This window comes from Trichomycterus rosablanca, chromosome 1, assembly GCF_030014385.1.
Source record: "Trichomycterus rosablanca isolate fTriRos1 chromosome 1, fTriRos1.hap1, whole genome shotgun sequence".
Taxonomy (NCBI): Eukaryota; Metazoa; Chordata; class Actinopteri; order Siluriformes; family Trichomycteridae; genus Trichomycterus; species Trichomycterus rosablanca.
The window spans coordinates 44,083,205-44,096,597 of NC_085988.1; the positions used below are offsets into that span (position 1 = coordinate 44,083,205).

The 13,393-nt window shown below is 34.3% G+C and overlaps 1 protein-coding gene across 1 annotated transcript in view; it reads right to left on the minus strand.

The window, feature by feature from the left end:
* LOC134321791 (mucin-2-like) overlaps positions 1 to 12,785 on the minus strand; it is a 46,210-nt gene extending 33,425 nt beyond the window's left edge. Inside the window, exons 1-17 of the mRNA XM_063003651.1 lie at positions 12,770 to 12,785; positions 12,542 to 12,586; positions 11,858 to 12,119; positions 10,654 to 10,768; positions 8,555 to 8,642; positions 7,489 to 7,592; positions 5,530 to 5,743; positions 4,706 to 4,831; positions 4,148 to 4,265; positions 3,910 to 4,048; positions 3,358 to 3,360; positions 2,451 to 2,555; positions 1,976 to 2,042; positions 1,701 to 1,835; positions 529 to 693; positions 308 to 402; positions 85 to 211 (exon numbers count right to left, since the gene is read on the minus strand). Of these exons, the coding sequence (XP_062859721.1) occupies positions 85 to 211; positions 308 to 402; positions 529 to 693; positions 1,701 to 1,835; positions 1,976 to 2,042; positions 2,451 to 2,555; positions 3,358 to 3,360; positions 3,910 to 4,048; positions 4,148 to 4,265; positions 4,706 to 4,831; positions 5,530 to 5,743; positions 7,489 to 7,592; positions 8,555 to 8,642; positions 10,654 to 10,768; positions 11,858 to 12,119; positions 12,542 to 12,586; positions 12,770 to 12,785 (1,924 nt within the window). The remainder of the gene's footprint in view (positions 1 to 84; positions 212 to 307; positions 403 to 528; positions 694 to 1,700; positions 1,836 to 1,975; positions 2,043 to 2,450; positions 2,556 to 3,357; positions 3,361 to 3,909; positions 4,049 to 4,147; positions 4,266 to 4,705; positions 4,832 to 5,529; positions 5,744 to 7,488; positions 7,593 to 8,554; positions 8,643 to 10,653; positions 10,769 to 11,857; positions 12,120 to 12,541; positions 12,587 to 12,769) is intronic.
* Between the last annotated feature and the right edge of the window lie 608 nt (positions 12,786 to 13,393).

Here is a 13,393-nt window from a genome sequence, read left to right on the forward strand (position 1 = left end):
TAGATATGTGTATGTGCCTTAACCTTAACAATGAATCATTAGGAGGGGTGTCCACATACTTTGGTCACATAGTGTATGTCTTACCACACATAACATCTCTCCAGTCGTCCAGCATTACACCTTTGGAAGCACATGCAAAGACATACGATGACACGGCTCCGCACATACACTCCTCACTATTGGCACAATTACATGCATCGTAAATGCACCTCTAGAAAAAAAACACCAACATGGTTCAAAAATGAGTTTCATCAGGATCTGGTCTTAATATTCATACAACAACTCATAGGTTATGGGTGAAACATACCTCTTTGTAAGAATTGGGGTTAATTTCAAAATGACACTGAGAAAAGAGTCCTGTTGGATCAACCAGCTTTGTACACCATTCTTTGGCATATCGCTCTGAAAGAAAAGAAAATAATAATAAAAAATTTTAATAGTTCTTGGAGATGTTTTGTTTAAATCTGTTAAGTGGTGCAGTTATCCTTGCAAAACATGCACCAAAGTTCTAAATACATAGATGTGTACCTTTTTCCACACTCATACTACAGGGGTCTTGATTATTGTTACTAACATCTGGACAGTTTGTCATCGTCTTCCATGTAAAGGCAAATGTGGCAGCTGTTCCCTCAATGAGTCCAGATTCTGCCTTAAAATCATCGGCTAGGATGTCATTAAAGTTTCCACACAGACCTAAAAAAGAGTCATTATATGAGAAGAGTGCTATTAAAATATTTATTTGCAGCACAATATAACTATATTATTAAATTATTAAATTATAAAAAAAAGTGTCAGTGGTTAATTGTACAATAATACACTTTTTTCCATGTTTGTGCAGACTTTCCATTCAGGATTTTATTAAATAAAAGATTTAAAATGAAACATTTCCATGCTTAAATGTGCTTTATGTATAAATGACCAGTATATTTATTTATATATTTATTTTATTTGTATATTTGTTTTAAAGCTGCAGCATACAAAGCAATTTAATATACTGTAATTGAAAAATATTACAAGTGCACTGTCACTTTAAATAACAAATAAAATAAGTAAAATAATTGATGACTTTGGAGAAAACAAGTTCAGTTTAGGTGCTTTTCAACAGTTTACAGTGATGTTTTCTAATTTGTGACAATGTCAATTATGCTTATCATTCATACATTTGTGCTACAAAGGGCAAAGCCATTTTCATTTTATTTATTGCTAAATATTTATCGCTATAGAAAGAACTCTGTAACAACCAAAAGTCATAAACACAACCTCTGCAGCAGACTAAAAATAAATAGTTCTGTAAATGGTAATGCACAGTTACTTTACACTTGATGAGCTTAGACAAAATGACTAGTAATTGTGGTACATGTGGACACCCTTACTCCTAAAAGTTTACAACTAACAAACCATTTAGGCTTTAATTGACATGTTAGAACTGAAACTGTCTTTAATAATTTCAAAGTGTAATAAATCAGCTTATCTAAAACCTTGCGCTAACACTCAACAACCTTCAGCGCCTTTAAGCAGCTGACTAAAGATCTAAGAATGAAGTTTAGTGTCTACAAAACAAAGAAAGGCTTTCGAAGTACTATTAACTTGCAATTTTAGCTGTCAGAGATTGATGCAGAAATGACAGCAAATAGTGATGTGGCTTTATGGAGCACATAAATTTGATGCTGACAGTATAACAGATGTTAGTAAACTTCTACCTCTTAATTTCCCCTTTTGTTCAGGACTGGCTTCCAGGTAGACTTGCATAACTGGAACCAGCTGGATCACTATCTGAAGACTTGAAGTGTGGGCAATGATGAAGAATGTAGAAGGGCTAAAGACTGTCACTTGTTCTGGGAGCAAAGTTTAAGAACACATCTTCATTAGACATAACTATCACACCCCATTAATATTTATTAACTTGAATTGTATTACTTTCTAATATGTTAACATAGGCAGTACAATTACATCCTGAAGTAAAAAGAAAACCAACCACTAAAAACTGGAAGCTTGGTTACATCTTCATTTATAAGTACACTGCCACTGGATGTGATAGTTACCTGTTTATAAAAAGATGGGTAATTAATACGTAGATACAAACACACACACACACACACACACACACACACACACACATACACACGTGATGCTCTGCATGGGAGAGCTGTCAGGCCAGAGGAATTCTGAAATCTCTTTTTCATACTGGTTAATGTCAGGTCTTATAACAGTGTTATGTTACAAGTATTTGTAGCTGTCATAACAGCTTTTAGAATGAGTAATTTTATAAAAGCTTTTTATAATCTGACACAAGCTACAATAACATCACATATTCTTAAGTTTGTCATGCCATTATTGCTACTGGTAAGTATTATAACAATCAAATAATATCTGCCATTACAGGATTATGACATGACTTTGTCATACGTTATGATATCACAACTGATTATCATCATACTCTCTATACTTACAGTGCGTGTTGACATTCTTAACTTGACAGAAGTCAGACATGTTTCAGTTTCTGTCTGCCCACACTGCGCCAGATGACCAAGCACAGCTAGATTACCCGAAGTGTCCTATAAAGAATATATAAAGCACATAGTACATTCCTTCATTGCATATTCATTTGCAGGACAATATAACAAACATGTTTTCCTAAAATCACAGGCTAATAATATTTTTCTTAAGATTCTTAACCACAATTACCAAATCACACGTTTGGAGCAATAAAAGAGCTGCACTTGATGAAAAGAACACATCGCCAACTGGTAAGCCTGTTGTAGGGTGTTGGGGCACCCAGTGTTAAAAAAAAATTCATGTGTAGATGGAAGAAGACATAAATAAGACTTAAATAGTACAAGAATGCAGTCCATTAAGAAAATGAAGCTGAAAAGATGCTCTTAGGGGACAATCAACCATAACATACATTAAAATTCAATAAACTACTTTAAAAAAGTTTTGGAAATTGACATCACAGTCCCATGTAAGAAAAAGTCAGGGAAAATTTCCAAGGCAAGAAGAAAAGGACTTCAAGCTGGCTAAAAAGCATTTACAAGCTGTGATCTGCAATAGAGGGAGCTCTTGTTGTCTTGGTATTGTTTAAACTTTTGCACATACCACAATTGCTTTTGTAGTTTTTTTTTTAAATTTAATATAATATACATTTACTGACATTCTGAATACAATACTGACATTCAAAGACTGAACAAGCTGATCAAGAAAGCGAGCTCTGTCTTGAACTGTCCTCTCGAACCTGTAGAGGAGGTGGGAGAAAGGAGGATGATAGCCAAGCTGTCATCCATCCTGGACATCACCACACATCCACTACATGAGTCTGTAGGAGACCTAACAAGCTCCTTCAGTACCAGACTCCTCCACCCCCTGTGTAAGAAGGAGCGCTACCGCAGGTCCTTTATTCCCGCAGCCATCAGAGCTTACAACAATAATAATATACAATAATATCACTCATTCCTAATCTTTCATGTTGGGTGTAATAACAAGTGCAATATGTAACCTATTCACAATAAGTGCAATAACTTAAAATATTTTGCATATTTTTAATGTATATATTATTTTTTAGATATTTTATAGAGTAAATAACTACACACTACATGTATGTGTGCAATACTTTTTTTACTTAGTTGTATTTCTTGTATTCTTGTCTTCATACTGCTGTAACAAGTTAATTTCCCTAAGGGGATCAATAATAATCTTATTCAAATTGACAGGAAAAAAATTCTAAGATAGTTTGATGCAAAGGTTGTGTTTACTAGATTTATGTGTCAATGTAGAGTGTCCAAATTTGCCCTAACCTCTGCATACAACTATACATGTTGCTTAGATTGCAATATTACATTGACCATATATGAGCCAAGTGCTTAAATGACAGTACTTTATCACTAGCTATAAAAAAAGTAAAAAAATAGTGACCTTGGAGAGTACATAGTCACAGTTTCCATTGAATCTGTAAGCTTTGCCATCAAATGTGGTGATATGAGATCCTCCCAGCAAAGAGCAGGTGCCAGGACAGTCCAGATTTGTACAGTTCCATCGTCCTTTCGAACACACACTAAAACACAATTTTATACAAATGCAGTCATGCAAATGCAGGTACATGATGTAAGCATGTGTGGTCTGTATGTATTTGCATGGCAATTTATTAATTTACCATTCTTGACAAGTTCTTGTATAAAATTCCCCTGCTTGATAGGTCTTGCCATTGTGAATGCAGGGGCAGTTATCAACAGGAACACAGCCAGTTTGCTCAATGTCATTAAAAACAGTTCCTAAAAAGATTCAATAACAACAGGTCATTGAGAATTTGTAAAATGCATTGACTCTGCTTCACTCCAGAGGAAACTAGGCACCAACAAAATAGTACATATTATTATGTCCCTTAATGATAATAATAACATTTATTATTATTATTATTATTATAATTATTACTAGTAGTAGTAGTTAATTTACCATTTACATATAATAAAACATTGTCATCTGTATATTTAGCAATACATTAATTTGCATTATATTCTTTATACTCTTCAATACAACTTTATCAGCTGTGGAAAAAATAGGTCCACATACAGATTCACTCTAGCTGCATTGCAACACAATGGAAAAAAATAGTAAAAGGTCAAATGCTGAATATACAATTTAAAAAACTACTTTGTGTATGTTTGGATGCATACATGCGCATGTGTGTGTACGTTGTTGAATATAGACTTGCCTTCTGGACAGACGCATCCATCCACACAGTGATCTGCACAGAGCATGCTTCCCTCTTGGTTTGAACATGTGTCTGGGCATGGACTTCCACACTCACTGTGCACCTTGTTGAGCTCACATTGTATTCCTACACAGACAAAACACGGAGCAGATAGTGTAATATTAGCAGCAACTTAGTGACAGTAACTTAATGACAATAACCATGGTGATCTACATGTAGCAGAATTTTAAACATATATATTTTACATAACATATTTTAACAGCATATTTTAGTTTTTATTATTATTATTTTGTTTATGCATTTACTCCCCTTTTTCTCCCGACTTTAGCGTATCCAGTTACCCAATTGAATTATGCTTTCTCATTACTGATGCTGATCTCCACCCTGGTTGAGAAGAGCCGAGACTGACACACGCCCCCTCCAACTGCATCTTTTCACCTGCCCAAGGCAGAAATCCCCCTGGCTCCCACCCTGTATGAACAACAGCCAATCGTTGTTCATGTAGATGCCCAGCCCAGCCGGATGGCAGAGCTGAGATTCAAAACAACGAGTTCGAGATGTCAGCTCTGGTGTGCTAGCGTGTTTTACCACTGCGACACCTGAGTGCCTCATATTTTAGTCATTTGAAACAGTGGTTTTCAACCTTTTTTGGCTGGTAAACCCATATTCATCAATTTTATTTCTAATTATTGAAAATTATTATGTTTATTGTTTACACATGATTTTATTCATAAAAAAAGAAAAACAATGCAATTTCTTAGACGTTCTGCCATTACACAACCTTTTTTGCCAATAAATAAGCCATACAAGATTTGAAGTTATACCACAGAACTCCTTGGTTCTCCAGTTTTGTGGTCTGCCGCCAGCATGGGCACATTGGCGCGAGAATTCAGATATAGTGTCACACAGGCACATAGGATCGCTGCTGTTGCACTGACACAGATCTTTCACACATGCATCCACAAACACTGATGTGGACAGCAAGTTACGGCAACTGTCAAATGCTTCATTGGCAAGCAGCTCTTCACATATGCTTGTCTGTAAAAGAAGAAAAATAAATTCTTTATGCAGACAAATCACCACTGTGTCAATGGACATATCTTAAAAAATCTTAAAAATCTTAAAAAAACATTTAGGCAAATGTACTGGAATGTTTTGCTACTGAATATAAATTTACTGCCTGACTATGAAGTTATACTACTCAGTTCATTTCTATACACCGATCAGCCATAACATTAAAACCACCTCCTATTTTCTACACTCACTGTACATTTTATCAGCTCCACTTACTATATAGGAGCACTTTGTAGTTCTACAATTACTGACTGTAGTCCATCTATTTGTCTACATATCTTTTTAGCCTGCTTTCATGCTGTTCTTTAATGGTCAGGACCCCACAGGACCACCACAGAGCAGGTATTATTTAGGTGGCTCAGCACTGCAGTGACACTGGCATGGTGGTGGAGTGTTAGTGTGTGTTGTGCTGATAAGAGTGGATCAGACACAGCAGCGCTCCTGGAGTTTTTAAATACCGTGTACACTCTATTAGACACTCCTACCTAGTTGGTCCACCGTGTAGATGTAAAGTCAGAGACAATCGCTCATCTATTGCTGCTGTTTGAGTTGGTCATCTTCTAGACCTTCATCAGTGGTCACAGGACGCTGCCCACGGGGCGCTGTTGGCTGGATATTTTTGGTTGGTGGACTATTCTCAGTCCAGCAGTGACAGTGAGGTGTTTAAAAACTCCAGCAGCATTGCTGTGTCTTATCCACTCATACCAGCACAACACACACTAACACACCACCACCATGTCATTATCACTGCAGTGCTGAGAATGACCCACCACCCAAATAATACCTGTTCTGTAGTGGTCCTGTGAGGGTCCTGACCATTGAAGAACAGCATGAAAGGGGGCTAACAAAGCATGCAGTGAAACTGACAGTCAGTAATTGTAGAACTACAAAGTGCTTCTATATGGTAAGTGAAGCTGATGAAATGGACAATGAGTGTAGAAACAAGGAGGTGGTCATAATGTTATGCCTCATCAGTAAATGATAACATGATAAGATTTCCTGAGTAGGTTTTAAATGGTATTATATGAATTAATGTGTTTAATACAAACACTTAAACATTTAAACACAAACAATAGGATTATGAACAAAATAAAACAAAACAGAACAGAAGTAGGTAAAGATGTGCTACTTGACATTTCCATCTCACTTCTACTCACATGCTCTAATGAACTGACCGATTCTTCATTTAACCAGTCTGTCATTAATTCATATTCAGTTTTATGTTAACAAAGGTGAAAAATCACATGCTGCTACTGGTCACGTTATATCAACTTAGATTCTGACACTGGAAGATTCAGTTTGCACAATTAACCATTTATCCCCCAGGGGAAATATAGGCACTACAGTTGCAAACATCATTGTCAATATTTACTCACATTAAATACGCTTACTAATACATACTATACATATTTACACAGTGCGAAGAACATTGGTGAAAGAGCAAGATTCTATTTTACTACTGGCCAACACTGTTAAATTGTGCTGCCACATTAATTCTTTGTGTTAACAGTTTTGAAGGCAAATTATGCCTTTTTAAAAGATCTAGACCTATAGTTCAGCCTTAAAATTAGCCCACTGTGACTAATTCAAGCAAGCAGTGGCTGAAAGAACACTAAAAAACTTAAGCAAAACAGAGGGTTTGTAATTTGAGGTATGTGTATTTACTTTATATACTGTGAAAAAAATATTAAAGGTGTAGTCATTTATACCTCATTTTTGCAGTCATGATTCTGTTGCTCCATCTGTTGACACATCTCAGTGGGTGCATCCATCTTCCATTTTTCACCAAAATCAAGTAAGCTCAGCTGCTCTCCTTTAAAATGAATGAAAAATGTGAGTGAGATAAAATTAGATTAAATTGTGCAAAAAAAATAAACAGCTAAATATTTTTTTATGAAATTGCCAAATTTTTTTGTTGGAAATGGTGAGGAGGGAGGAGTAGTAATTGGTCGTGTCTGAGAGACTGAGAGCTTATAGTCCGATTTAGCTCCATCTGATTTTCACCTTTTTAGACTGCTCAAAGAAGCTATAAGGGGAAGAAGATTTTCATGTGATGATGATGTGAAAGCAACGGTGCATCTGTGGCTACACGCTCAACCAAAAACATTTGTTGCTGATGGCATTAAAAAATTGGTATGAAGCTGGGAAAAATGCATCAGAAGATGGCTATGTAGAAAAGTGATGTAATTTGTTTTTGAAATTCTTAATAAAAGTGCAGAAACTTTTTGAAGAACCCTCATACATACAAATTAGGATTAGGATTAAGAATAAAACAATGACAATGAATAAATATATATATAAATAACCAAATAATTATATTAACAAATGATTAACTGTATGTACTCATAGTGAGAGAGGTCATGCCCTACTGGAGTGCCTGAAACCTCTATAATAATAATAATAATAATAATAATAATAATAATAATAATAATAATAAAACCTTTAAAATGGGACAAATCAGAATAAAGAGGGACAAACAAAACATTATTTGAAAAGAATAAATGTAAAAATCAAGAACAATAAAGCACATAATCAAATCTGATTTAAGACAGAAGGGAGTAATTAGCACTGCCCCTTGCCATCTTTAAGCACTACATTAGTTACAAAGTGATTCGAGTTTTAAACAGCAGTTAGTATAAAATAAAGACACTTTCGGAAATCAACATACACACATCGTAATGAAGGTATTAACCTAACAGTTAATAATTTTAATCAGTATCATGAATATTGATGTGTAGTTTGTTTTACTTTATTTACCATTATAATTTAACTTACCATTTTTAGTAAACTCATTTTGCTGAATGCCGTTAAAGTCACCACAGAGCCCACATGTCTGATTTCTGTATTTGGTTGAGAGCTCAATCTGATGATGAAAGACAAAACAACCTTCAATTTAGAGTGCTCACATACATTTGGGTGAACAGTATCCACTGGATCTGGATCACTGGACCGATCTTACTTCTAGTAATCACTATTGCATAGACTCATGTGTACAGTCCAACAAAATCTAAGTAATACATAATACATTAATGTATGTTATTATAAAATAAACTTTTGCAATTCTTTTATTGTATATAAGTAATTATTTGATTATAAAAGATAATGAATATTAAAGGGCCGATATATAAGCTAGAAGTGGTTTAGTCCATTATACAGGATAATGGATGAAGGGTTATTTTTAAGTTAGAAATAAATATTTAATTGAACTGGATTATTATTAATTATTATTAATAGGTATTAATTAAGGGTCACATTTAATTTAAAAGTAATTATTTCATATTACTGCATGTGCTAACTGATACTACTTAAGAATTATTATAAGTAATGATTTAATGATTTAATTATACTGGATAACAAATAACTGAACATCATCATAACAATACACAAAATATACATTCAAGATGAGTTTGGCTTTCTTGAAAAGAGCGTAAATGGTAATGTATTGTTATTTTGTGTAAATAGATCAGGACATTTCCATATCCTACGACAGCGTATTAGGGCCACTGTAAAAAAAAAAATGTTAATTTTGATTTTGAGAATAAAGTTGTATAAGTTTCAATGTCAAGAATAAAGTTGAAATAATTATGAGAATTAATGAGCCTCCAATGCACCTTACTGTGGTTACTGTGGGTCGTTGTTTGTATTGTACGCTTCCATCCACATAACATGACAACTAAACCCATCAATGCATCCATTTATAACAATGCCATATGGCACCGGTGGCGCACATTCTTCTAAATAAACACAGTTTATTGCAAAGCCATTTCAGCGTCCTTATTATAATAACAAACTGGTGCTGATGTGCAGGAGATCGAGGATTTCTTTATTTGTGAAACCGATGTGAAAGTATAACTTTATCAAATCATGAACATCCCTCATTTTAACACAGGGAGGTTGCTATGGCTATAATATTTCGACTTTAATCTCGAAATCATTTCAACTTCATTCTCAAAATAATTTCGAATTTATTCTCGAAATCAAAACTTATACAACTTAATTCTCGAAATCAAAACTTAAAAAAAAATTCTTTAAAGTGGCCCTAATACACCGTCGTAATATCCTGTTCAGTGTTTAACTTTCTCTGTAACTGTGTATGCAAACACATCATGGTCAAATGCTTGTTGTGTTTGAAATGTAAGCCTTTAGGTAAACTAAATGACAGTTTTGTGTCATGTTTCAATATTGAACAATGCTACATGCAACAGATAAAGTTCTATGTCACACATACATACAAATTATAAAAACGGCTTAACCACTCCTTGTATGCTTGAGGCCTATGTTATATATTTTAAGAATTAAGTAGTGAGTGCCTTGAACTGTGGTGCCTAATGACATCCTGTAGCTTAGAAAAAACTGACTGAAATCAATGGCAGGTGATTTTATCAGAAATAAAATAACCTTTAGCATAAATAATTAAAAAATAAATTAAACTGGAAAAAGAAAATAAAAAATGTGAGAAAAGCATAAACAAACAAAGAAATATAATGGAAAAATGAATTCACTGTAATTAAACTGTAAAATGTACTGGACTACTCATTGTGTCAGACTGTGCCTTTGTCTTATCTGACAGCCTGTGTGGGCATAAAAAGTCAGTATGTTATATGTTTTACCACTGTGCCACACGAGCACCACCTAACACCTTTTTTACTATACCAATGCATTAGAGCTTAAAATTGCATCAATTACAATTTCTAGGCAAATACTGTGTGATCTTTAAAACAGCTGAAAAGTATTTTACATATTTTGATGATTGATGTTTCCAAGAAAAAAAAATCTTATTTTAAGATGTAAAGAAACCTTTACAAAGTAATAAACTTGTTACTTTATTGAGTAGAGTTCACAAATCTTAAGTGAAAATGGTGGTTTAACTTTACCGAGAATGAGTTTTCCTCATCCCAGAACACTGTCACTCCCAACTTGGAACTTATCTTGATATAGCTAGTTGATCTTTCAATCCGGACTCCATTATAATAACCTGGAATGATCAATCTGTTAAAAAAAAAAGATAGATAAATGGATTAACAGCTCTATTTTTAAAGGTATTTTTGGTTCTTAAAACAAGGTTTTAAAGAGATACATTCACACAGTCAAATACTTCACCTCGTCTAACTACTGCTGGAAATAAGTTTTAAAAATATGGTACTGTATTATGACCCAACATTTCCCAGACTGGGTGACACAGCACTAAATTACTTATAGGTGTGAATGTAAATGAGTAAATATAAGTGCAATGTGCTGTGATGGACTGTCCAGGGTATAACCCTGCCTCACAGTGTTTTTTGCATATCCTTCAAATGCTACCCCCCACTACCCTCACCAGGGTTAAGCAGTTGCAAGAGGTGAATGAATAAGAGACTGATTTTTTCAGTCTGCCTTTTCACTGAGGCTTGACACAAACACAATTATTTGCATCTAAGTTATTAAATTAAATTTTTAAAAATCTATTTTATATACAGCATTTTGTCATTATCATTATTTATTCATTCATTTACCAACCAAAAAACTGCATACATGACAGGAATACACCACAGATGCCATTTAATTACCCATAATGAGACAATGACCTAAGGTGAGGTTTACTTTCTCAGGACCCAGGTGCTGCACAGCACCCTCTTTACCTGCTGTGTCAACATGCTGCTCCACAGCATTTTAAGTATTTAGAAAATCTGAACATGACAGTTTCTCTTTAAATGAAGAACTGAGAGCAACAAGTTTTAAAAGCTTAAATCAGAGTCACAGTATGTGTATACAAGCAGCTAAAACTGCACTAAATAAACTCACAGTGTAAATACATGCTCATAATAGACATTGTTTTAAGAAGAAGATATACTTTATTTGTCATGTATACATATACAGATGTACAGTACAATGAAATTCTTTCTTCGCATATCCCAGCTTGTTTTGAAGCTGGGGTCAGAGCGCAGGGTCAGCCATCGTACGGCGCCCCTGGAGCAGACAGGGTTAAGGGCCTTGCTCAAGGACCCAACAGTGGCTACATAGCAGAGGCTGGATTTGAACCGCCAATCTTCCAGTTGATAGCCCAAGTTAATAGTAGTGGTTAAACAAAAAGATACTCACACTTGTTCATTTACTGTAAGGTTGCCATTGAGAAGCGTAATCACAGTCCCCTCTAGCTTTATGGTAAATGAGCTAATGGTGGGAAGCTCATTCACAAACTGTCTCTTCAGCTGGATGTTAAATTCAGACTGTGTGCTGTCACACATGGTGGCTAGGATGTAGTTACAAGTGTAGGGCAGCTGGAAAAAATCACCATCAAATGTGTGGAAGTGGAAGTTTCCCCATGTGCTGCAGACCTGCCCATTATGAGCCACACTGGCACCTGGGTAAAACATGAACATTTTCTTTAGACTGCAGTGTTGATAATAACTTTGGGTATAATTTTTTTTTTAGCAGAGTTACCTATACAGTACTTGTTATGTGTACCTGTAATTTGGTAACTTTACTATGCTTTCATTAAGGTAATTCTTTTTTGTTTTCATAATGTTTCCATCTTTTCTTAATTGTTAACACAAAGCTGCATAAATCACACAAATAGACATAACTGATTTATATTTTACAGTAAGTAAAAGGTCATTTTTGTTGTCTGATAATGAAGTTTGAATTTTAATTTATTCCAAATATACTTCTGCTACCAGAAAGTTCTTAAACAATATATATTAAGACGGTTGTGCTACCATTTAAATTCTCTACTTTTAGACAGTCAAAAGTTGTGGAGTTTGGGATTTTTATTGTAATGTTTACCTGTTGCACTGTTAACTACCAGCTCCATTGCTGTTTGCATGGATCCTAGGTGAAAGAAAGAAAAGAAAGGAAATTAAAGTATATTCATTAGTATATTGTTATACTATATACTAATTTGTCGCTACATGCTGTAAATAGTTTACAAGCACATACTTAAGATTAAACTTTACTTTATTAAAGAAATAAGTTCAAGTGTTAAGCTTGGCAATTGTATATTAAAATGCATACCTGGCACTGTCACCATCATCCCTATTACATGGGACACAGATCCGGAATAAAACAGGAATAAAAAAGAGAAAATATTTAATGAATCAATTTTATGAACTGTTAAGTATAGAAATTAACAAATAATGGCACAATACTTCAAGGTTTATTTTGCACTATTTGGTAATGCAGTAATTAACATCAATTTAAACAAGATATATTTCATCATACTCCCTACTCATACATGTGGACATTTTTTAAAAAGGTGTTATAAAAGGTTCTTTATGATAATGCTATGAAATAACTATGTTTGTTAAGTACTATTGGTCAGCAGGGTACTAGTGGAAACCATGCTACTGTTGGGCCAAGGAGGAGAATTAAGAGGAAAAAAGAAAAAATGTTCTACACCAGAGTAAGAGGCAGAAGGGTAGAAAGTGTGGGTCAGAGTAGGACCAACTTGTTACTGACAGAAGTTCAGTAAGACAGAAGTTTGTGTGTTATTGTTATTGTTGTTATTGTAAATAACAATGGGATGGTGTGTTATTGTGGTTATTGTAAATTCTGTCAATTTTGTGAATGCAAATTGTGGTAATCTTGTATATTCAAGATATATGAATATCTTGAATATACAAGATATTCACATATAGA